Raw genomic sequence first — 26,723 nt, 5'->3', positions numbered from 1 at the left:
TCAGCAATACTATTGTATTATAAATTATTATAAATTCGCAAATTTCGTTTGATCAGGTTTTTTTCATAAAATATTTCGATACTTTCAAGTTTCAGCTCATCGGAGTGAGATGATTAGATAAAGATGGATGAAGATAGCTGTTTCTTCGGCGATGGCGGCACTCTAGCTACGTTTCACCGGAAGAGTAGATGTTTACGAGTAAGTTTGTTTTCATATTATTACATACTATTTTACATTTACTTTTTAGACTCAAATTAAATATTTATTGCCACGGACAATCTGTTAACTAGGTGACGTAGAAGCATTTATAGGTTTAATCCCAATAGCGCAATGTATAAAATACGCGAGACCGTCTTCGTTTCACCACGCCAAGTTTAATACGCACCTTTTTGCATGTTATACTATACGCTGGGTATCACCTTAGGTTTGCGCGAAGTATTTAAAACAATACAATGTTATTAATCTTTATATTTTATATTTTTATATACATAAATATATTATACACCTCATATATTTTATTAGCATACTTACACCTTTTTTAGTGTAGTTTATACCCTAGATGGCTATAGATATAGGTATTAAATGTCTTGCAATTATATATTTTACTATAATTATTAATTTCATTATAATATAATATAACAATACACTCTAAATTAAATTAGTTGTTATTAAGACAGACAGTCTTAAAACAAACTCTTTTCTGGACGTTTTCAAACCGTATTATGCTTAAAAAAAATTGCACAGTTGTCGTAGCAGTCAGTTGCTAGTTCAACCCGTGTGACATCAAATAGGAATTATTCTTGTTTTTTTAAATAGTTTTTTCGAAAAATATATGTAACATGTATAGCTCATACAATTATGAATAATTATAGTTAATGGAAATGCGGATGTTTGTACTTCATAGATATTTTTTTAGTTAATAATCGTGTAAATAATTTGATTAAACATTAAGGTACTTACCTACTCATCACTAGTATCAATTTTATTATATTACGTGTAAAATCACCAACACAAGGTGCAGACTGCGTTTAAAAAATTAAAAACATAAAATAAAATATAAAATAATGTTGTAGTAGAAGCTGGAAACTGTAGTTTATTTTAATTTATAAACCAACTAATGTAACCGAGAATGTAACTATTAAATTCATCATTAAATGATTATTCAGAGATAACTTTGGGATAAATGTAAATTAAATTAAAAATAATTAAAAAACATTTTGTGAAAGGAACAAGATTACTGCTAATATTTAAGTCTTAATTATTATTAACAAATAAATACAAATAATAGATTTTTTAATAGCTTTTTACTATTAACATTCAGTGTAAATATAGTTTCTGATCGACTTACCAATATGTAATAAAATAATTATTCATATCAAATAATCCTAACAAAAATACATTTGTACATCATTTACAAAATTTTAGTTCCCTATTATGGTGTAGGTATTAATACAAACAATAAATTCCTATTCGAAAAGTGAAAACACAATTTCGTATACATATTATTATTTACTAAATACCTACAATTAAATTAAACTAAAAATAAACATATGATTACATACTGAGTGCCTATAATATAATATTATATATGAAAATTGAATCTTTATTACGAATACTTATCGTTTAATAATACTTATAGTCTAACCACAAGAAAAAATAATTAAAAATATTAAAAAAAAAAAACACACACATCATTGTAAAAATATAGTTGGTATTATAGTATTTGATGAATTTACTGTATACGTTTATGGGCTTATGGCTTTATGTTAACTCTAAAATCCAGTAATCACATTTTTATTTAATAATTCATAAAATACAATATGCTCTTATAAAAATATTCTTGTGCTTCTGATATCTATTCACCACCTTAATCAATAATTAAATTGATAAACGAAAATAATAATTTAAATAATTCCTATATCATATTATTATAATTCAAATTCAAAATTATAAACTATTTTGGTTTATTGTCATATCAAATTTCAATGAACAAATTGTTCCTTAACACAGAACTCTTTGATATAAAAAGTTGTATTATATTATATCCGTGGATTCATCATATTGACGTACCTAGTATAATATTTATCATTTATTTATTTACTCTATGGCAAATCTCAAAGTCGTTGCAGAAGACACAGTCGATTAAAAATTCTAAAATTTTAATAAGCAAAGAAGATATGAGCAAAAAACTTACTGCGTTTCGTATAATTTTATTTTTCATAAATCACAATATTCTAAGTTCTGGCTGTATTCTGGAGCGTTTCCTCATGGGCGTCGCAGTTCACACACGTCACGGATTCCGCCGAAGGAGTCGATAATTAAAGTAAGTTTATTTTTATATTCTTTTGGGGCTTAAATTTACTTTTAAGCCTTAAAACAAATATTTAATGTCACAAAAATGTGCTATCCAAGTGTTGTAGGCGCATATTTAAGTTCCGGACTAGAAATATATAAAATACGCGAGATATAAACGCCGTCGTCGTTTTTCCAGTCCCTGTTTGTAGAATAATTATAAAGGTGCATACCTTTACAGGGTACTTAATAAAAATATATAAATATTTTGGTTTAATTTATAGAAATATATGTTATGACTTATAACTGATAATAGTCGCATAAGATACAATTTTAATTAATAACTGGTAATTTTTTTTCCAAATACAACGTTATAAGTTATAAGTAACTATTAATTTAGTGTCACATGCTTAACTTCTATTGTTCACCTAATATCTATATTCTATATCATAGGGATTAGGGATGTATAACCATGTACACATAAAAGTATATTCACGGAATGGTCAACTGCCTATCCTGACGTGTGCGCACTTATGAATAATATACCTACTCATATACTCGTATAGGTATATAAATATACCTATATAAATAGTGTAATACTACATACACGAATGTGTTACCTATTATGTCCCTAAAAGTCCAACAGTTATTATTATATTTATTTATTTTTTAAATATAGGTAGGTACATTACAAGACTCTAATTAAAATCACATTTTTTTTTTATTTTTTTGAACATAATGTTTTAAAAATTATTAATTAATATATAATTTATTGGTATAGTACTAAATAAATTAATGAAAAAAAACAAACACAACTACTATAATTATTATGATAATAATAATATATCCACGTATAAATTATTAAAATACAAAACGAACAAACGAAAAACGATTCTGAGCAAAGATATCGTTAACTATTAAATAATATTGAGATTAAAGTAATTTATTTTTTCGGTAGAAAATCGTATGCATATGAATTATGAATATTTTTTTATTTTCATACCATGACGCGTGTGTGAAAAATTGTTTATATTAAGTGTTTAAGATGTTAGATTTCGGTTCGGCTGATTGTCCACCCCCTCACTCTTCCGCATCAATGCATCAGAAATTATTATTTATAATATTTAAATATAAACTGCATTTTCTGAGTTTTCTAAAACATTGCTTTCCAAGCAAAGAATTCGTTTCATATATTATCAACGAATTGAAAAATGAAATTAGAATATTAATTATATGGGATAAAGTCAATTTTATAAAAACTTATTTGAAAAAAATTAAATACAATTAAATAAAGGTAATTTTTTTTCTTATATTTCTATTTTTTTACGTACCCATTATGTTCGATACTATAACTTCAGTCTTCAGTTATGGAAAACAACACTTGCCAATATGGAATTACTGTCGAATTTTTTTATTTTAAAATATTAAATAGCATCTGATCGACTGATGTGCTATAATGAAACTCAAAATATAACGAATACACTACCTACTATACACTTATCTAAATTCTATATTATATTAGTTTAAATTGGACTTTTAATTTTTCTGGCCATTTTATTAAGCTTTGTAATATAAGTGCATTAAATCGTATTTTTAAGGCATTTTTCTTGTTTTTAATGCATTTAAATCCACGTCCTATTTATAACTTAAAGTTATTTTGTATATACCAATCGATTAGTGTACACAATAAAAAATATAATATTATTGATGGGTTAATAGGTTGATAACTATTATGTAGGTAGGTACAGTTTTGTACGTTCAATGTATCGGTTTTAATTCATAAAGTAGCTAAATGAGTCAAATGATTTTGTCAAGGGGTGGAATTGGGAGGATATGGTTGATTTTTTAACATGCACTATTTCAAGAGCTCTTAACCTAAGGGGCGCACCACTCTATGGAGGAGTAACACAATTTCGTAGGGGGGGGGGGGGGGGGGGGGGGGGTGAAAATGTTTAAAAAAAAACACGAATTTATTTAGTTATTTTGTTATTTAGGTAATACATATTAATTAATAGGTATTTCTTAAATTGTTTTTATTATTTTATTTGAAACATTATATTATACACTCAAAGGGACCGCGTTTCGCCGGAAGAATAAATAATTACGTAAGTTTTGTCCTACTACTCTGTTGACGCGGTAGACCTAATGTAAATATTTATTGTCAGACAAACTTATATACCCGCTAGACGTAGAGTAGTTATTAAAATCCAGTTGTTATAGGTGTACAAAAATTAGGATATTATGAAAAATACCTTAAATTATAATACTTTGCCTACAACTGTTAATTTATTGTTATAGTATAATAATTTTTAAAATTTTAAATCAATGATTAGGTAATGCTTTTATAAGTAGGAAGGTAGGTTTTTATACCTACCTAACAAAATAAGAAAATACATAATGATTAATGTTATTTAATATGATTTGTAAGTACATTGCAGATCATACCTAGAGAACACCTCAAACGTACGTTTTTTTGGGGGGGTTTTACGGGATATACCTAAGGGAAATTTTCTTCAAATTTTCACATTTCACTATTTGATATTGTGATATTATTTGTGCCTAGGTTAAGTTTCTGTTTTAGAATCGATCAATAGGTTACCTAGGTATATCACATTCTTTAATTTTAATTCTGGTAGTCGAGTATTGGACAAGTACCTACGTAATTTATAATTCGTATCGTAATTTAATTACTAAAAAAATATATTTTCCCCAACAGTGTCACCGGCAGGAGAATACATTATAGAATGTCTATAAACTTGTGGTCTAGTATATGGTAAAAATTGGCATGCGACCAACAACTGGGGGCCTGTTCTGGACAATTTAAATGATCTAATAAGGTTTATCTCATTATTTGAATTAAATTAATTTTTAACCGATTGTTGTGTTAATCAATTTTTTAATTTATTTCATTCAACACACTCGTCTCAGTTTTCTAGTACCTCTAGATTTCTCACAAAATTCATATCGATCATCTCACAGCTTTCATATTCAAAACCAAAAAAATATGTATTTTTATCTTGTTTCAATCTTTTTCATCGAACACCAGAATATATTATAAATCATAAAGGTACTAGTATTGTATACTAGATAAGTTTCAATTAGCGAGATGTAGAGAGAGATGGAGATGGAGCGAGATGTAGACGGATGAAGATAGCTGTTTCTTTGACGACAGCGTGTGCTGCAGTACAGCTAGGTTTCACTGGCAGAGTCGATGTTTATGCATAAGTTTGTTTTTATATTATTTTGGTCTTTCATTTACTTTTTAGACTTGAATTAAATATTTATTGTCGCGGAAAATCTGTTAACTAAGTAACGTAGAAGCATATACGTTTACTACTGCCTACCAAAGGCGCAATGTATAATAATAATAAATTATACGCCAGTCCGAACAATCCAAACGCTGTCTTACTCATAGTCGAGTTCTACTTGATAACTGACTTGTGAATAAATGTAATTTTTGTTAGGTATAAAAATAAAACTAATAAATCCTTAAATACAACATTTAAAAATACGAACTCTGTGTAATAAAAATTAATATTAGGTATTTATTGGTAGGTTTATATAATATCTGTAGACTGTAACTAGGTCATTAGAATATTGTAGAACATTTTACTGCATAAGATGCGTGTTATTTCAGAAATGGTATTCGTCAGTGAACATTTTCAAACTGGGAATAATATATCATAAGCAGATTGAAATGTGTGAACGTTTCAGTGTTTTGAAGACTAAGTTTCGTAGCAGATTTCGATTCCGTCACGGGGTATGTATTTTCTTATTTCTCAGTAGGTTTTTTTTTTTATTATAGTTAATTGATCAGGGGATGTATTGCCCGAAAATTTTCAATATATGTATTGTAACTATACCGGTATAACACTATTCGGGCTATCAATAAAGTCGTGTTCAAAATTAGAAAATTGGTGAGGTATGATATTTTTTTAAGCAATTCTTTCGAGTAGGGAATTCGCTCAATGATATTTAAATATTTTCACCGATAATCAAGTACGATGACTTGTAGGTAACTAGAAACTGGGTGAATAGGAATTAGGTAGTGTGTAATATGGCGAAGATAAGGAAATGGGTCAACAGGATTTCAGAATGTTTGGTGTATGAAAGGGAAAGATGAAAAATAAATGTAATGTTAGGGTAGGTAAGTGGAGTGAGGGTAGCAGATATGAGAATAATAAGTAAGGTGTTAAGGTACAAAAGAGGATAGAATAAGAAATTAATTAATTAAGGGTAGTGTAGGGTAGTGTACATATTGTAGTGAAAACAAGAGAGAATAGGTTTAGGTGGTTCGGCCACTGTATGATAAGAGATAGTGAGAGTGGCTATAGAAGTTAGTTAATTTAGGTGGGAAATGAGGGGCGAGAAGACTGAAGAAGAGATGGATAGACAGAATACCGATCATATGGAGGTGTGGAATGAGAGTGGCTGAACCTGTATATAGCTGTGAGAGACGGGGGAAGAAAAAGTGTAAAGGTAGAATAGTTATGTTAACAATGCCGAATACGTAGGATAAGATCTTGAATTGCAAAGGCCACTAGCTTCAACTAACCATAGGTTTACCTAACTAACCTTCTTATGACTCATTAGTACACTATGAATAAAAAGATCCTGAGTTGCTGCAGGTTGCCGAACTTGGTTGCCGTGTTTGATTATCAAGTTGATCCTCTGATTGTTGACACCATGGATAGTCCACGCCTATGTTAAATACATTTGAGGCCGCGTTCCCGGAGGGGAAGGCAATTGAGGCTCCTTTATATTGATAGTCGATACTCGATATGAGTATACTTTATTTGGCCTCAATTATTCCCCTCGAAGGACGAAGACCGCTGATAAGACCATTATGTCCTATCCATATCTTTATTATCTATGATGGAGCCATACCCAGCTCACTCGTGTAAGTTGGGATGTCAGCGCACTATTTGTTTTCCATCTTTGACCCACGCGTAGCATACCAAATGTACGATTAAGAAAACACTAAAATGATTGTGCGTGGGTCGGAGAGAGAAATAAATGGTGCGCTAAAAATCTGACATCCTCTTAAGTGTTAAATATTTGCCTGCATGTATGCACTAAAAACAGGCAAATATATGCACTGAAATATTCAAAAATATTAAAAATAATAAAATATTCAAAAAAATACTGAATGAAAACGTTTTTATTAAAATTTTTTTAAACTAATAAATAATAATTCAAATTGGTTTACAAAAAAAATTCTTTATTTACACACTTGGTAGGTAGGTAACGGATGAACCGAAAATATAAAAACATTTTAAGAAAATAAGCATAAATACAAAGAAATCATGAAAACATGCAATTATATTAACTAACCAGAAAAAAACGCATATTGGTAACGGTGTTGTAATAATAGGGATCTCCCCAAAAAAATACGTACTAATAGTTCAAACAAATCATAAAAGCCAACTGTAATAAATATTAATTTATAAAAAAGTATATTAAAAAGCATTATAATTATAAATGAAACAAAACTATCAACTATGGACCGTGACATAATATAGGTATTTCTATATTTTTAGCTCCATAATTTCTGTTAAAATATTAGGAAAATGTATTAAGTACCGTAAAAGTGCTAAATTTGAGTTATTACATAAAATATTATATTCATAACAAATTATAATAGAAGGTTAGGTACTGTTATTCCACATACCTATATTATAGTTTAATTTAACTACAACATTCTAGTAGAGTCTGATAAAATTTGGTTCCACGACTTTGATCATACAAACTTTAAATACTAAACTATGGGTCTGAAATTTAGTTTATATAGATCTAAATAATCCAAAACATATAATGTTGCTTCAAAATATAAAAATAAAGTGTCTTGTATTGTAGTAGGTAGGTAACTATCAAAAAAAAAAACTAAAAAAAATCATACTTGAAATCTATGTATAATATACATATATTGTAATAAACGTTCAAATGTTTACTTAGTACATTATAAAAAATTAACTTAAGTTCATTATAATACATTATAACAGGTGTTCAAATAAACATTTCATACCACAAATTTTGTTAATTCACACAGTCTCTCTTCAATTTTAAATTTTTCTTCAAATTATCTACAAAACATAAATGTTTAAAATTATCATTTATCTAAAAGAGATGTGCCGGGTCGCCACATTACTATATCGAGGGGCCATGGTGCAAGTGTCGTCCATAAATATCATAACATATATTATATTAGTTACAAACTCTTGAATTAAGAGTTATGTTTGAGAATTTAATTAATTTCCTAAAAGGAAATGCCTCAAGGTTGCCTTAGTAGATCGAGGGACCGTTGTTAAAGTGCCATCCACCAATAAAGTACCGGGAAAAAAACGAAGAATTCAAATATAGAAGGTACTTATATCATATACTTTTATCAAAGTATGATTGTGTTAGTCACAGTCTTGTAAATGATATTGTCTTATGTTTTCCCAATCTAATTATACAAAATACTGAAAATTAATGAAATCACAAATATTAGTACAATAGAGAGACTGTGCATTGATTTACAAATTTGTCTTAAATTTACTTTTTGCATAGAGAATATGAAGGTGGGCTGGGCTCTTAATATCAGAGTATGGGGGACAGGTCTGGGATTTCATATTATCAGACTCGTTAATCGCTTTTATGTGCTTCAAATTGTTTACACGAGTGAGCTGGGTATGGCTCCATCATAGATAATATAGATATAACATAATGGATAGGACATAATAGTCTTACCAGCGGTCTTCGAGGGGAACTAAGGTGTCAACAATCTAAGGATCAACTTGATAATCAATCACTTATAAGTTCGGCAACCTGCAACTCAGGAACTTTTTATTCAAAGTGTCCTAATGTAATTAGTCATAAGAAGCTAGTTTGGTAAACCTAAGATTAGTTGAAGCTATGATGATGATAGACGACTACAATCACTAGTCGAGAGCTTTGCGATGATGTTTTCCTACTAACTATAAAGGTATTCGATATTGTAAACATAACAATGAAAGAAAATATTTAAATATTATTAATTTGGTTATGTTAGGTTAGGTTAGGATAGGACAGTAAATTAGACGTTAACTAATTATTATAGTTTTTAACACGGTCTTAAAGACTGTCAGCTAGAGTTGTACCAGTATAGTTATTAAAAACTTAAATACAGCCAACATTAAATAATGATTTTTTTAACACAACAAATTATAAAATGTATTTTAAAATATAACAAAATATAATTTTTTTTAGGATTTTATAAGGTTTTCAATACTTATGAGCTTTTGTAAATAGAAAATGTATAAAATCAATAGTTTTAATTTAATATATAGTTTTGTGTTTTATTATCCTACTGTCAAAGAATTCTCAGGGTTTTCTTTCCACATTTTTTTACATTGTACTATATCTAATTTTTGTCCGCACATATTTACAAAGACTAAAACAGATATCTGACTATGTTTTTATTTGAATTTAGACTATAGTTTGTTATTTAATATTGACTGTAGACCTAGCCAAACACAATATTATTTTAAATTAAACATTATTTTGTGTCCTTCATAAATTACAATCACATAATAGAGTCCGTGCAGGACCTTTTTCTGATTTAATTTTTTTGCATCCTTTATAAATTACATTCGTTTTTTATACATTTTCTAATACATATATTACGGTGATACACCTCTGATCATAATAACTGTTCGTATTATTATAATGTAAACAATACCTAGTTTTTGGATTGTAGTTAATATGTATTGCAGTATTTAGCTTCCAGCGTATTCTTTTGTTTAGTGTTAATTCACACAGATTTCTCAAACAATTTTTTTTTCAATTCATTGAACTCTAGTAGATTTTTTTGTATAAATATTTTTCAAGATTAACTGGCTATACCTGGGAGTACGCTGAGTACCCGTGTACTCATAAAGCGTGTTCCTACAGTCAAATTTTTTCCAAATTTTTTTTTTTGTTTTCTAAAATCAATTTGCCTGCAGGCGTCAACACCTCCCTTCAATTTTTTTTTTAGTACTGTAACTGTAGTTGAATATTTTGTATTGACTTGAAAATTGATAACTTGGTGCCCCATGAATAATCATTCTTTAATGAACTAAATATTTTGAATAGTTTTTTCTAAATTTTTTTCCTAATTTTTTTTTTGTTTTCTAAAATCGATTTGCCAGCGGGCGCCAACACCTCCCTTCAATTTTTTTTTTATGATTTTAACTCTAGCAAATTTTTTAAACATTGAAAATCTGGTACCCTTTGAGTAATTCTTTAATGAACTAAATATTTTGAATAGTTTTTTCTGTTTAAGATTCTGGGCATTTTAGTTTGTACTTTATAATGAGTATTCATATAGTAAAATCTATTTGTCTGCGGGCGCCAACCCCTCCCTTCAATTTTTTTTTTTTTTAGTACTGTAACTCTAGTTGAATATTTTGTATTGACTTGAAAATTGATAACTTGGTGCCCCATGAATAATCATTCTTTAATGAACTAAATATTTTGAATAGTTTTTTCTAAATTTTTTTCCAAATTTTTTTTTTGTTTTCTAGAATCGATTTGCCTGCGGGCGCCAACACCCTCTTTCAATTTTTATTTTTGTTATGTAACTCTAGTTGAATTTTTTGTATAGACTGAAATTTGTATTCCTACAATAATATTTTTTTAAAATTTTTTTTTTGTTTTCTAAAATGATTTGCCTGCAGGCGCCAACACCCTCCTTCAATTTTTTTTAGTTATGTGACTAGTTGAATTTTTGTATAGACTTTGTAATGTGTATTCCTACAATAATATTTTTTTTTTTGTTTTCTAAAATGCTTTTGCCTGCGGGCGCCAACACCCTCTTTCAATTTTTTTTTTTAGGATTCAACCTCTAGCCAAATATTTTAAACATTGACAATCTAGTACCTCTTAAATAATCCTTGTTTAATGAAATAAGTATTTTGAATAGTATTTTCTGTTTAAGATTCTGGGCATTTTAGTTTGTACTTTGTTACGTGTATTCCTACAATTAAATTTTTTCCAAATTTTTTTTTGTTTTCTAAAAGGCATTTGCCTGCAGGCGCCGACACCCTCCCTTCAATTTTTTTTTTTTTTTAGTACTGTAACTCTAGTTAAATATTTTGTATTGACTTGAAAATTGATAACTTGGTGCCTCATGAATAATCATTCTTTAATGAACTAAATATTTTGAATAGTTTTTTCTAAATTTTTTTGAAATTTTTTTTTTTGTTTTCTAAAATCGATTTGCCTGCGGGCGCCAACACCTTCCTTCAATTTTTTTTTTATGATTTTAACTCTAGCCAAATTATTTAAACATTGAAAATCTGCTACCCTTTGAGTAATTCTCTAATGAACTAAATATTTTGAATAGTTTTTTCTGTTTAAGATTCTGGGCATTTTAGTTTGTGTTTTGTTACGTGTATTCCTACAGTAAATTTTTTTCAAAATTTTTTTTTGGTTTCCTATAAAGCATTTGCCTGCGGGCGCCCATACCCTCCTTCAATTTTTTTTTTAGGATTTAGCCTCTAGCCAAATATTTTAAACATTGACAATATAGTACCACTTGAATAATCCTTGTTTAATGAAATAAATTTTTTGAATAGTTTTTTCTGTTTAAGATTCTGGGCATTTTAGTTTGTACTTTGTTACGTGTATTCCTACAGTAATTTTTTTTCAAAATTTTTTTTTTTGGTTTCCTATAAAGCATTTGCCTGCGGGCGCCCTCACCCTCCTTCAATTTTTTTTTTTAGGATTTAGCCTCTAGCCAAATATTTTAAACAATGACAATCTAGTACCTCTTAAATAATCCTTGTTTAATGAAATAAATATTTTGAATAGTATTTTCTGTTTAAGAATCTGGGCATTTTAGTTTGTACTTTATAATGAGTATTCATACAGTAAAATCTATTTGCCTGCGGGCGCCAACCCCTCCCTTCAATTTTTTTTTTTTAGTACTGTAACTCTAGTTGAATATTTTGTATTGACTTGAAAATTGATAACTTATGGGGCACCATGAATAATCATTCTTTAATGAACTAAATATTTTGAATAGTTTTTTCTAAATTTTTTTGAAATTTTTTTTTTTGTTTTCTAAAATCGATTTGCCTGCGGGCGCCAACACCTTCCTTCAATTTTTTTTTTATGATTTTAACTCTAGCCAAATTATTTAAACATTGAAAATCTGCTACCCTTTGAGTAATTCTTTAATGAACTAAATATTTTGAATAGTTTTTTCTGTTTAAGATTCTGGGCATTTTAGTTTGTACTTTATAATGAGTATTCATACAGTAAAATCTATTTGCCTGCGGGCGCCCACACCCTCCTTCAATTTTTTTTTTATGATTTGACCTCTAGCCAAATTTTTTAAACAATGACAGGTACCTCTTGGATAATCCTTGTTTTATGAAATTAATATTTTAAATAGTTTTTTCTGTTTAAGATTCTGGGCATTTTAGTTTGTACTTTGTTACGTGTATTCCTACAGTTAATTTTTTTCAAAATTTTTTTTGGTTTTTTAAAATGCATTTGCCTGCGGGCGCCAATACCCTCTTTCAATTTTTTTTTTTAGGATTCAACCTCTAGCCAAATATTTTAAACATTGACAATCTAGTACTTCTTAAATAATCCTTGTGTAATGAAATAAATATTTTGAAAAGTATTTTCTGTTTAAGATTCTGGGCATTTTAGTTTGTACTTTGTTACGTGTATTCCTACAGTACATTTTTTTCAAAATTTTTTTTTTTTGGTTTCCTATAAAGCATTTGCCTGCGGGCGCCCACACCCTCCTTCAATTTTTTTTTTATGATTTTAACTCTAGCAAAATTTTTTAAACATTGAAAATCTGGTACCCTTTGAGTAATTCTTTAATGAACTAAATATTTTGAATAGTTTTTTCTGTTTCAGATTCTGGGCATTTTAGTTTGTACTTTGTAATGAGTATTCATACAGTAAAATCTATTTGCCTGCGGGCGCCAACCCCTCCCTTCAATTTTTTTTTTTTAGTACTGTAACTCTAGTTGAATATTTTGTATTGACTTGAAAATTGATAGCTTGGTGCCCCATGAATAATCATTCTATAATGAACTTAATATTTTGAATAGTTTTTTCTAAATTTTTTTCCAAATTTTTTTTTTGTTTTCTAGAATCGATTTGCCTGCGGGCGCCAACACCCTCCTTTAATTTTTTTTTTTGTTATGTGACTAGTTGAATTTTTTGTATATACTTTTTGAACATTGAAAATCTGGTGCACTTTGAATAATCCATCATTAATGAACTAAATATTTTGAATAGTTTTTTTCTGTTTAAGATTCTGGACATTTTAGTTTGAAGTTTTTAATTTCAATTTTTTTTTGTTTTCTAAAATGCATTTGCCTGCGGGCGCCAACACCCTCTTTCAATTTTTTTTTTGTTATGTAACTCTAGTTGAATTTTTTGTATAGACTGAAATGTGCATTCCTACAATAATATTTTTTTTAAATTTTTGTTTGTTTTCTAAAATGATTTGCCTGCAGGCGCCAACACCCTCCTTCAATTTTTTTTAGTTATGTGACTAGTTGAATTTTTTGTATAGACTTTGTAATGTGTATTCCTACAATAATATTTTTTTTTTAATTTTTTTTTGTTTTCTAAAATGCTTTTGCCTGCGGGTGCCAACACCCTCTTTCAATTTTTTTTTTTAGGATTCAACCTCTAGCCAAATATTTTAAACATTGACAATCTAGTACCTCTTAAATAATCCTTGTTTAATGAATTAAATATTTTGAATAGTATTTTCTGTTTAAGATTCTGGGCATTTTAGTTTGTACTTTGTTACGTGTATTCTTACAGTAAATTTTTTTCAAAATTTTTTTTTGGTTTCCTATAAAGCATTTGCCTGCGGGCGCTCACACCCTCCTTCAATTTTTTTTTTATGATTTTAACTCTAGCAAAATTTTTTAAACATTGAAAATCTGGTACCCTTTGAGTAATTCTTTAATGAACTAAATATTTTGAATAGTTTTTTCTGTTTCAGATTCTGGGCATTTTAGTTTGTACTTTGTAATGAGTATTCATACAGTAAAATCTATTTGCCTGCGGGCGCCAACCCCTCCCTTCAATTTTTTTTTTTTAGTACTGTAACTCTAGTTGAATATTTTGTATTGACTTGAAAATTGATAGCTTGGTGCCCCATGAATAATCATTCTATAATGAACTTAATATTTTGAATAGTTTTTTCTAAATTTTTTTCCAAATTTTTTTTTTGTTTTCTAGAATCGATTTGCCTGCGGGCGCCAACACCCTCCTTCAATTTTTTTTTTTGTTATGTGACTAGTTGAATTTTTTGTATATACTTTTTGAACATTGAAAATCTGGTGCACTTTGAATAATCCATCATTAATGAACTAAATATTTTGAATAGTTTTTTTCTGTTTAAGATTCTGGACATTTTAGTTTGAAGTTTTTAATTTCAATTTTTTTTTGTTTTCTAAAATGCATTTGCCTGCGGGCGCCAACACCCTCTTTCAATTTTTTTTTTGTTATGTAACTCTAGTTGAATTTTTTGTATAGACTGAAATGTGCATTCCTACAATAATATTTTTTTTAAATTTTTGTTTGTTTTCTAAAATGATTTGCCTGCAGGCGCCAACACCCTCCTTCAATTTTTTTTAGTTATGTGACTAGTTGAATTTTTTGTATAGACTTTGTAATGTGTATTCCTACAATAATATTTTTTTTTTAATTTTTTTTTGTTTTCTAAAATGCTTTTGCCTGCGGGTGCCAACACCCTCTTTCAATTTTTTTTTTTAGGATTCAACCTCTAGCCAAATATTTTAAACATTGACAATCTAGTACCTCTTAAATAATCCTTGTTTAATGAAATAAATATTTTGAATAGTATTTTCTGTTTAAGATTCTGGGCATTTTAGTTTGTACTTTGTTACGTGTATTCTTACAGTAAATTTTTTTCAAAATTTTTTTTTGGTTTCCTATAAAGCATTTGCCTGCGGGCGCTCACACCCTCCTTCAATTTTTTTTTTAGGATTTAGCCTCTAGCCAAATATTTTAAACATTGACAATATAGTACCACTTGAATAATCCTTGTTTAATGAAATTAATATTTTAAATATTTTTTTCTGTTTAAGAATCTGGGCATTTTAGTTTGTACTTTATAATGAGTATTCATACAGTAAAATCTATTTGCCTGCGGGCGCCAACCCCTCCCTTCAATTTTTTTTTTTAGTACTGTAACTCTAGTTGAATATTTTGTATTGACTTGAAAATTGATAACTTATGGGGCACCATGAATAATCATTCTTTAATGAACTAAATATTTTGAATAGTTTTTTCTAAATTTTTTTCCTAATTTTTTTTTTGTTTTCTAAAATCGATTTGCCTTCGGGCGCCAACCCCTCCCTTCAATTTTTTTTTTTTTAGTACTGTTACTCTAGTTGAATATTTTGTATTGACTTGAAAATTGATAACTTGGTGCCCTATGAATAATCATTCTTTAACGAACTAAATATTTTGAATAGTTTTTTCTGTTTAAGATTCTGGGCATTTTAGTTTGTACTTTGTAATGTGTAATCATACAAATAAATTTATTCAAAATTTTTTTTTGGTTTCCTAAAATGCATTTGCCTGCGGGTGCCAACACCCTGCTTCAATTTTTTTTTTTAGTAATGTAACTATAGTTGAATATTTTGTATTGACTTGAAAATTGATAACTTATGGGGCACCATGAATAATCATTCTTTAATGAACTAAATATTTTGAATAGTTTTTTCTAAATTTTTTTCCTAATTTTTTTTTTGTTTTCTAAAATCGATTTGCCTTCGGGCGCCAACCCCTCCCTTCAATTTTTTTTTTTTAGTACTGTTACTCTAGTTGAATATTTTGTATTGACTTGAAAATTGATAACATGGTGCCCTATGAATAATCATTCTTTAACGAACTAAATATTTTGAATAGTTTTTTCTGTTTAAGATTCTGGGCATTTTAGTTTGTACTTTGTAATGTGTAATCATACAAATAAATTTATTCAAAATTTTTTTTTGGTTTCCTAAAATGCATTTGCCTGCGGGTGCCAACACCCTGCTTCAATTTTTTTTTTTAGTAATGTAACTATAGTTGAATATTTTGTATTGACTTGAAAATTGATAACTTGGTGCCCTATGAATAATCATTCTTTAACGAACTAAATATTTTGAATAGTTTTTTCTGTTTAAGATTCTGGGCATTTTAGTTTGTACTTTGTAAAGTGTATTCCTAAAGTAAATTTTTTTCAAAATTTTTTTTTGGTTTCCTATAAAGCATTTGCTTGCGGGCGCCCACACCCTCCTTCAATTTTTTTTTATGATTTAACCTCTAGCCAAATTTTTTAAACATTGACAATTGGGTACCCTTGAATAATCCTTATCTTTAATGAACTAAATATTTTAAATGGTTTTTTTTGTTTAAGAATATGGGCATTTTAGTCTGTACTTTGTAATGTGTATTCCTACAGTTAAATTTATACAAAATTTTTTTGGTTTCCTTAAATGCATTTGCCTGCAGGTGCCAACACCCTCCTTCAATTTTTTTTTTAGGATTTAACCTCTAGCCAAATATTTTAAACATTGACAATCTAGTACCTCTTGAATAATCCTTGTTTAATGAAATAAATATTTTAAATAGTTTTTTCTGTTCAAGATTTTGGGCATTTTAGTTTGTACTTTGACATGTGTATTCCTACAGTTAATTTTTTTCAAAATTTTTTAAATATTTAAATAAATTATTTATCTAAGCAATCACTGTAGCTTATGAAAAAAACAGTCTGTTGTGGCATTGTTCATGTACAAAATGTATCTGAACCACTCAGAACACCCTGAAAAACAGTTCTAATGATGTGCCTGATAGTTATTAATATAGTATAGTCGGCAACCTTTTGAAGAAGGTAAAAAGAAAAAAATAACTGTTTAAAACTTTAAAATAATAGAGCATAAAAATTACAGTTTTTAATAATATAAAAGTATGGAAATTACAACTGCTTTAGGCTTAATTTGATTTTTGTTGTTGGATATTGTTTATTATTTTTTAAATTTCCACATTAAAATTTTTTGTGCTGGCTCGAAGTACATGGTGGAGATGGTCATTAATTAAACGTGAACGGTATGGATTTTTAATTTTTTTCATATGAGAAAAGGCTTGTTCACACACGTAAGTGGATCCAAACATACTGAAGTATTTTGCAGCTATATTTTTAATTTTTGAAAATGATGCCGGAAGTTCAACGAAAAAAAGTAATGGAGATGCTTTGAATGAGTCTTTTAAGATATCTTATGACTGCAAATCTATTATTTCCATTTGAAGCTCAACATCAACGTCTTCATAATCAATATTAAATGGATTGGCGAGTAGTTGAAAAACGCAACGTTTTACTTTACTGAACAGAATAGAAAATTAATATTATAATCCAAATACACTAGTCGTATATACTCTAGGTATCTTATCGGTAACTGTCAATGTATATCTACCATTATAAAATATGACTGATAGAAACGTTCAATTATATATTTTATACAATATGATTTTTTTGATATAATATTCGATTAAATGTCGTTGTCGTAGAATTTAAAGCGGGCCGCCGGTTGCCGACCACTGGTATAGTGTGTACTGAAAGAATTCAGATTTGTTTGTTTAATAGTATTAAAACAATTTTGTTAATTTAACACAAGAAATCGATAATATTTTTAATATTTTTAAAAAAAATTAACTTAAATTATAAACTTGCTGTATATTTTATTATGATTGCTTCTAACAGTAATTCAAGAAAGATAATGTGTTTATTGGTGCAAATGTATGTTTTCTTGCCAATTATAAAAATATTGAGTGCTGAGTGGGTATAATATTACATATAAATAATAATGTTTATTTTAGTAACAGTAAAAAACTGTCTGAGGGATACATTTTCAATTCAGAATTAAATTAAAAGTGTAAAATTAAATGTTATACCCAAAATAGGTACGTATTATAAGATGTAACAACTAATAGTTATTAGGTTAAGTTGCGTTCGGTTGTATACGACTTAAGCAATTATTATATAAATTTATAACTTTTTATTTTTAAGTTAGTATTGCTAACCTGTGGTTATAATTTATAAGCGGTAGTTATGTTTTTAGATATTTTAAATTAAGATTTTGGTATTTGTATTTTAGAAACGCTGGTATTTAATTTTTAAATAACCTAGGAATATTTAAAACATAATATTATTATATTATTCATATTATTATAATACAATATTTAAATATAATATATTATGAACCTACTGCCCTACTATTTCTAGACGTTTATATGGCAATAGTAAAATTCTATTAAACCTATTAGGTACGTAAACAATATTTATTAATATGACAAATATTTAAAATTTCACAAAAAGGGGGACCCTCGTGTTAATACCCCTCACTTTGTTTTTTGGATAGCGCTGGGAGTTTTTGTGCTCAAACGTCGGGACTTGGTGCACATTTCTGCACAAACGATGCACAAACGTTTGGCACCTTAAAAATTTCAATTTTCCAAAAGTATGGTGTCTCGTTTCAATGCCCCCCCCCCCACTTTATTTTTTGTATAGCGCTGGGAGTTTTTGTGCACAAACGTCGGGAGCTGGTGCACATTTCTGCACAAACGATGAACAAACGTTTGGCACATTCAAAAATCCAAATATTCAATGTGGGGGGGCTACCGTTTCAATGGCCCCCCCATTTTGTTTTAGGGATAGAGCTTTCAGTTTTTGTGCACAAACGATTGGACTTGGTGCACATTTCTGCACAAACGATGCACAAACGTTTGGCGTGGTCAGAAGTTCAAATTTCGAAAGTGGGGGGGCCATTGAAATGGACCTATTTGGTTGATATTGTTCAAAATAATTTGAAAACTATACCATGCACTTTTACGTAAAATTTCCAATAAGATTATTGTATTTTCAAACTTCATTCTTTAATAAACTACAAATTTGTTATGCTTTCCCAAAATTTTTTTTCGTCAATCATGATGCTTGCTGTAATATTACGGTCCATCAGTCTTTGCGTGTGTTTTTCCTATGTGTCCATTTTAAGGCGCTCTTTTCTTTTTATACTAACCCTATATTGGGCCGTTAGATTGTACCTATATTATACTATTAATTATACAGAGAGAAATGGTAATAATATACCATTACGTTCCAAAAATCCTGAAAACATGTTTCGACGTATATATATTATATATTCGTCTAGTCCACCCCTTCCCCCTCTCTCACCACCGATAATATTTTGAACGAGCGATGTCAAAAAATGACGACAAATCGTTTCAATCCGGCCACATGCAGCCTTCCGTGTGTCACGGACTACGGAGTATCATAATTTAACGCGCAGGAAGAATAAAAAAATTACATCAGATTTGTTAGTGCTCTCAGTGAAACATATAATATATTGATATAATTCGTCGTGAAAACGGCATGAATAATGTCACATACTCACATACTTCAATCGCCCTGTACACATGTTACATACATAATATGTGACATATTTTCTATATCGTACGAAGTCTTGTACGCTTTGAAAATGTTTGTCTTTAACATGCAGTCAATCGAATGATGAATAAGTTCGTAGGTGTCGAAGGAAAAGGTTCTAAATCGCATTTTTTCAAAAGTCACTTTTTAACAGAATTGGTTTTAGAATGCAAGGACGCATCTTTTAAGCCAACATTCATGATTATACAATCATTGTTGATGATTTTTTTAAATGTAAAAGGTTCTAAATCGCTAAAAATTGAATTGTAACACAATTTAACCAAATTTAAAACGCTCGGTTAATGGAACCAAATTATTAACAATGAAAAGGTTCCAATTAAATTAATCACTACCAATAGTACAATTTTATTATACGTTAATATTATAAATTGATAAAATTATAGTCTTATTTGTATCGTTGATACAGCACTGAGCGACTTCCCTTTAAACTTAATTAAATTAGTTTAAACTTTAAAGTAATACAATCTATAAAATAAAATGTCAACAGAATTTTACTATCATAAGATACAAATCTCAATGTTTCATAATTATTACATTGTTTCGTGTTAGAAGGTTGGCAGCAATAAGAAAGTATTATTCTGAAAAGGATTCTACTAAAAATAATAATAATGATAATAGATAAAAATGAAAAATGTCTAATTAAATACTTTTTTTTACTTTAGAATGAACTGGTTCAAATTTTACAACTTTTTCAGACTTGACACTTGACAATTTATAATTCGTATTTTATTAATGTTTATACCAAGGAGTACAGCAAATTATTATTATAGTTTTGTGAATTAAACTATGCAAGTTGCTATATGCTTCAGAACTCCAAAACTCCAAGAATAAAAAATGTTGTACAAGGAGTAAAATATTTAAACTCAAACCTTAAAATTACTCTCCAGAACAATTTCATAAAATTAGAACTTTTTCATTCTAGGCTCACGTGATGTTATTCCGTCATGGCGATAATTATATACGTATTGAAAAATCCATATTTTCTTATATAACTATTATATAATATAATGGCGTATGTTAATGTTAATCTATGTATTTATTGTATTTGTATAAAGATTTAGTTAAACGGATCGCATCTCTCAATCTCTGTACGTTCATGCTGTTTAATGTATTATTTATGCCCGTCTAAATTTATAATACACCGAAATATAAATTTCACAATAATAATATGACCGATTGGCAATGGAATAAATATTGACCAGATGCTAAAATAGTTTCTAATATTCTTTAGAACTGCACACTAAAATATGATGTTTTAACCCATTTAAATTTACTACAGAATTTTAGACACCCGAATCCAAATATTATGCAGTTTAACTTGCGAAAACTATACCACTGTACTTCGCTTAGACCTCTAAGTTCTCTCTTCTCCGACGGTCCGACACACTTAGAGACAATAATAATATCACTATTAGTATATTAATAAATATTTCGCTTTGTTTAAGAGCAATACCGTTGCAGCCGCCGTGCGCAGAAGCCCACCGTCAGAAGTTACTATTATAGTCATGTAGTTATGTACATATGTGTATATTGGGGGAGGGATTAGGGGGCTTTGTCCACCAGTAAAATCTCCTGAAGGCCCCCAAATTATTTCCAAACTTAAACTCGGATTTTTACGTGTTAAGGCGTGATCGCAGTATACGTATTTTTCATACGTTTTAGACCAATAAGTGGTCGTAAATTACACATAATTCGGAATGTCTGATTCAAATTTATTATTTATACATGTATGAAATCTTTGACAAAATATCTAAGGTTTTTAGAAGTCGATTTTCAATTTTTAAGCACCTTAAAATAAGGATTTTTTTCAAAAATCATACGAACTAATTGCATTACATTTGTATTTATTTTGGGCGCATCTGGTTTTAAATCAAAAAAGTGATTCCTAAAGATCTTAGTGTAAATCCTGTAAATTCAAAACATTTTTCGAAATTAAAATCAAATTTCAGGAAGTATGTTTAATTTATTACTGCTTTTAGTAGTCTTTATAATTATGCAAACCAGAATATATTTCATTTTTCGCGAAGTATTGACAATATGTGCGTGCGCTAACGGTTGCCCGACGCGGCATTATAGTGATTCTCGAAAACACACACACTAATGATAATTTACTACACACACCTAGACACAGTCCAAATGTCCTTGTCATGTAAATTGCCTCAATATTACTCATTAAAACATGATACGCTACAGCCCCCTTAATTTATATTTCTAACCCCCCCCCCCCCCCAATTTTTAACTAAATTTGCGCCTATGTATATACAGTTATATGAGACAAAGTGCACAGTGTTAGAACTGAACTAAAATGCTAAATATATTGTTTACACTATAATTACAATGTACGCACTTTTAAATATGAATATAATAATAAATTGTTCGATTATTCGAGCCAAACTATAGTGATAAAATAATAAATGCTGACTATTTGAGCTTGTTAATTAAGCTACTATTAAAATATAATATAAAATCTGCAGACACAGAACACGAATTATTGGATTTAATTAATTAGAGTAGCTATACACAAGTTGTTACTGTATTTATTTATTGTATAAATCACAAATTTGTTAAGTGACTATTAGAACCGCATTCGTGATGGGAATAATTAGTATAAACTATTCATACAGACTGATAACATTCAATAAATATATTAAAATTAATTGCAACTATATACGCATATGCTGTGTGTTTGTAGTGGCATTTAATAAAAAGCCCAAGCGATGGTTTAATTTGGATGGGTGGATAGGTGGATATTGATAGAAGACTAATATATAGCAATTAAGTATTAATGCAATTATAGAAAGACGATGTTATAAATTATAATAGAGATTATTACTATAAGAAGGGATAGAATATTAATTTTTCCAAATGATGGCAACAAAGACAAAAACCTAGTCTGCATAATTAAATTAGAGAATTAAATACTATTATAAAATTAGACAACATTTATTATTATTACAATATCATAAGGGCAATTATTTAAGAAATACCAATTTTATTTTATAACATAGGTAATATTATAGCTAAACATGCCACAAATTGTTATTTATCGTTCAATAATAAGAACAAATATTACGAATTTGTTGAACTATTGTGAGCCACATCGAAAGGGTTCGAGGGCCGAGTGTTTGAGACCACTGTTTTAAGGGTTGCAAAATTCTGAAACCTGTTGTACAGAATACACAGGGCCGGACTGGGTAAAAAATGTCTACCGGGAAAATAAAAAAAATAGGCCCACTTAGGTACACCTATAAAAACAACCCTAAAAAACATATATTTTCATATAAAATGATTGTATATTATTTTGAGAATTTGAACACTTAATATTATTCTTAAAAATTTAAAAAATTTAAAAATGGTTAGTACAAAGAAATGTTATTATTTTTATTTAGAATACATATGTCTGGACTCCATAATTCACATTAATACATATTAAGCAATTTGTTAAGGTTTGAGCTCTTTTGCAAACTTGTGTCCACCGAGCATATTATATGCGGCACCGGAATAGGGGGGAGTTTGTGTGATTATAGTTGTCGTTCTATATAGTCGATACGCGTCTATAAACGTCATGTACATAATATATATTTTTCTATAAATTGTTATTAAACTACATAAACCTGCACACGCAGTTAAGTAGTTTATTTTAGATATAATGTATTATTATACCGGAGTTAATGTGCATCTCTACATTTTTTTTATTCATTAATTTTCGTAATGTGCTTGCGTGCGTGTTTTTGTATGCACGAGACATATTAAGTACTTATCTACCTTTTACCTAATATAATAATACAGGTAATATTATACATTCACGCGTTATATGAATCGTACACGATACCATATGTGGACATGTGATTGTAACAAAACGTATTGTGTTTATATAATTGTGCGTTGTTATTATGATATAATAAACAAAACAATATTGGTAGTTGTTTATTATTTCATAAAATATTAATCAAAACGCGTAATCGGTTTAAAAAAAAAAAAAAACAAAATTGAAACGTTTGAATCCTTTACACACGATTTTCGTGGTTTACAACGAAGAAACATTTGTCCACTCGTTATTTAGTACAATATGCGTTTATATTGTATAAAGGATAACGAAAGTTTTCTTACTATTATTTACACATATTATAATCAATTGCTTACGACTATACTATAATTTAATTGCAATTGTCAGCGTACAAAGAGCACATCACACATGTAGTAAAAAAAAATTATAGTGAGTCATATACTTTTTATAATAATATATATTATCCCATTGATTATATCTATTATATCATATTATATATTATATTATTATGACTATGTATAATATATGTATGTATGTATGTATATATATATTATGTATGTATGTAGATATTGAGTACCTATTACGACCAAAAAATACAAAGATATAAATGCCGTTTATAGTTTTATAATACAGAGTCGTTTTCACGTTGTCGATAATATCCTTTTTATGTATTTTCTTCCACATTTATATGTCCGCCGTATTTTCGTCTCCGTGTATGATCTACACACTGACGTTCACACTGAAAACACAATAATTTATGATTCAATTCATTTGGATTTTTAATAACATAATAAGATATTAGACAATATACGGATATGACCCAAATCGATTATTAAATCCGGTGACGGTGATCCAACTATTACTGGTACCTATTCAAATTCAAAATGTCAAGTTCACACTTTTGTGGTTTTTGAGACATAGCGATCATTATTTGGATTTTATGTATATACATAGAACTATAAAAGTCTCTTTTATTTCTACAACCAATTATTGTAACCCTATAATATATAAACAGAAAAATATTTGAATTTTGTGATCAAAAATGAAATTCTGGCCTCTAACCTATACACTATACAGCTTTAAAAACGAAGCTATGTACACTTCCCAGGTCTCAAGGAATATGTATGCAAAATTTATGGTTCCAATAGTCCAATTGCATAAGTGGTACCGAAGAATAGCGAGTACTAACAAACCATGCACAATCGCTTTTATATTATGTAAGAAGACTGAAAAAGATAATTAATGGATTAACCAAACTCAAATTTAAAAATATAAGACATTTTTGTTTTTGTGGCTATAAAAATCTTTGACAGCCAATTTATATAATATGCTCATGTTAAGATTGTAAGTTGCAACCAAACAATTCATTGTTGTTTTGATAATTTTCAGAATTTGCTCGATAACTATAATGGAGAGACTGTGCCGTCTATATATGTATTTGATTTCAAAGAAGTGCCACATAAAAAAGGTATACATTTTTTTTGGAAATGTATCCACCAAAAAAAATCACATTATAACTTCGACTATAGATAACTCAGAATTTTTAAGAATGATAACAATTTTAGACATCCCTTCAATAAACGCCTTAATCGCCAATACACTTGAGAATTGCACTTACTATTAATAAAACTGTCACACGGTAATCTATAGATTGGCCTGGCACTTTATGGTCGTATTTTTATCAAATTTACATTTAACTACGTCTAGACAATCGATAGAATCCCAAATTCGTGTCGGGGAAAGTACGTGCATGCGATCGTAGATGGGTTTATAAAATCAAATCCCCCACGTGTCTATGTAATAAATACTAATAATTAATAGCTATAACAAGTAATAGTCATAATAATTCTGCCACGGTCTATTCTTCGCACTCGCTAATAAATCGTTTTTTAAACAATATGTTTTCCACTTTAATAATTATTTATATTCCATTAGGTAACTTTCGTCTAGTGTAAAATTCATATATACTTATAGGCAATTCGAATTTCATCGACGACGTCAAAATACGCAAGAGGCACGTGGAGCATCGCAATACACACAATATTATGTATTATACATAATTAAGTAACATAATAAACAATAATATAATATTGTATCTATAATAATATCTATAATACACATTACACATTGTATTCCAGCGTGCGACACAGCTGTAGCAAAAACTATGGCCTTGACAGTTAATATACGTTGCTGCACTGTCCACGCGCACTTACCAATAAGGATAACTCATCACAAATTACAAATTTCTGTGCAATGCCTGGTGAGTTATATACATATACAATATACATATCTACATTTTTCGTTTTGTTTCAGAACGAACAAAAGTGGTGCACAAAAAACGGTCGTTAAGTATATAATAATATTATTATATATTAGGCGTACGGCGTAGGTATACCTACACGGCTACACAAGGTTGGACACCACGGAATATCGGAGGGAAAGGTACAGCGCAAACGGCTACCTATACCTCTTTTCCGCTTTTTAATTTGGTTTTGTCGTAGATAGCATGCGGTGCCTAAACTAAAAGCACGTGCATAATATAATGGAAAAAAATTTGATGACAGCGTGTATATTATTATTATTATTATTATTATTATTATTATTATTATTATTATTATTATTTTTTTATTCTTCAAGAGTTTGTAATAGTCGCCACTATACGCATGTTGTTCTTTGTGTGTGTGGAGGGGGGTCCCACGAGTAATTATTCTAGTAAATAAAAAATTAAAAAATTTAAATTTGTAATACACGTTTTTCACATAACTAAAATATCAATATTTCAAATTGTCTAGGTTTATATACTTATATAATGTAGTATTATGTAAAAAATCGTGGTAGTTAAATAATAAAATATATACTAAAATCATGTAATTAATATAATATGTAATGCAATATTCCTATACAAATGTTATAAGTCTGTCTATATTTTATTCTTGTAGTAGCCAAAGCTGACGTTATAATTTTTTTTTTAAGAATCTTTAAAGAGTTATAACGTTTAATTTCTATTATAATATAATGATAAATATATTTAAATTTTTGTACCTATGTATATAAAATGTGGATTGTAGTGCTGAGCACCAAATCCGGATAAATCCATATCCGGATTATAATATGAATCCGGATCATAAAGCATTGATAGAGGGGGTT

General features: G+C 28.7%; 1 protein-coding gene across 3 annotated transcripts; it reads left to right on the top strand.

Annotated features, from left to right (window-relative positions):
• On the top strand, nucleotides 1-26,514 carry LOC132950543 (uncharacterized). Of its 3 annotated transcripts, XR_009665218.1 has the most exons (7): nucleotides 1-198; nucleotides 2,240-2,323; nucleotides 5,930-6,052; nucleotides 24,966-25,044; nucleotides 25,512-25,623; nucleotides 25,715-25,836; nucleotides 25,890-26,514. XR_009665218.1 is itself a non-coding variant. In XM_061022050.1 (6 exons), the coding sequence occupies exons 1-5, from the start codon at nucleotides 124-126 to the stop codon at nucleotides 25,529-25,531; spliced, it is 381 nt and encodes a 126-aa protein (XP_060878033.1). In that variant the 5' UTR covers nucleotides 1-123; the 3' UTR covers nucleotides 25,532-25,836; nucleotides 25,890-26,514. The 3 variants fall into 3 exon arrangements, 2 of the variants coding, with proteins under 2 accessions (XP_060878033.1, XP_060878032.1); XM_061022050.1 differs by having other exon boundaries at nucleotides 25,512-25,836; XM_061022049.1 differs by lacking the exons at nucleotides 25,512-25,623; nucleotides 25,715-25,836; nucleotides 25,890-26,514 and having other exon boundaries at nucleotides 24,966-25,181.
• Nucleotides 26,515-26,723: the final 209 nt, after the last annotated feature.

Source organism: Metopolophium dirhodum, chromosome 8 (genome assembly GCF_019925205.1).
Source record: "Metopolophium dirhodum isolate CAU chromosome 8, ASM1992520v1, whole genome shotgun sequence".
NCBI classification, from domain to species: Eukaryota; Metazoa; Arthropoda; class Insecta; order Hemiptera; family Aphididae; genus Metopolophium; species Metopolophium dirhodum.
The sequence above is the reverse complement of the archived record's forward strand: the minus strand, read 5'-3'. Positions and strand labels throughout refer to the sequence as shown.

Excerpts from the sequence above, each read along its gene's own strand:
- LOC132950543 (XM_061022049.1), top strand. The coding sequence starts at position 124 with ATGGATGAAGATAGCTGTTTCTTCGGCGATGGCGGCACTCTAGCTACG. Across the intron at positions 199-2,239 it reads GGAAGAGTAGATGTTTACGA|TTCTGGCTGTATTCTGGAGC; the intron begins GTAAGTTTGTTT and ends CAATATTCTAAG. Across the intron at positions 2,324-5,929 it reads CGAAGGAGTCGATAATTAAA|AAATGGTATTCGTCAGTGAA; the intron begins GTAAGTTTATTT and ends GTGTTATTTCAG.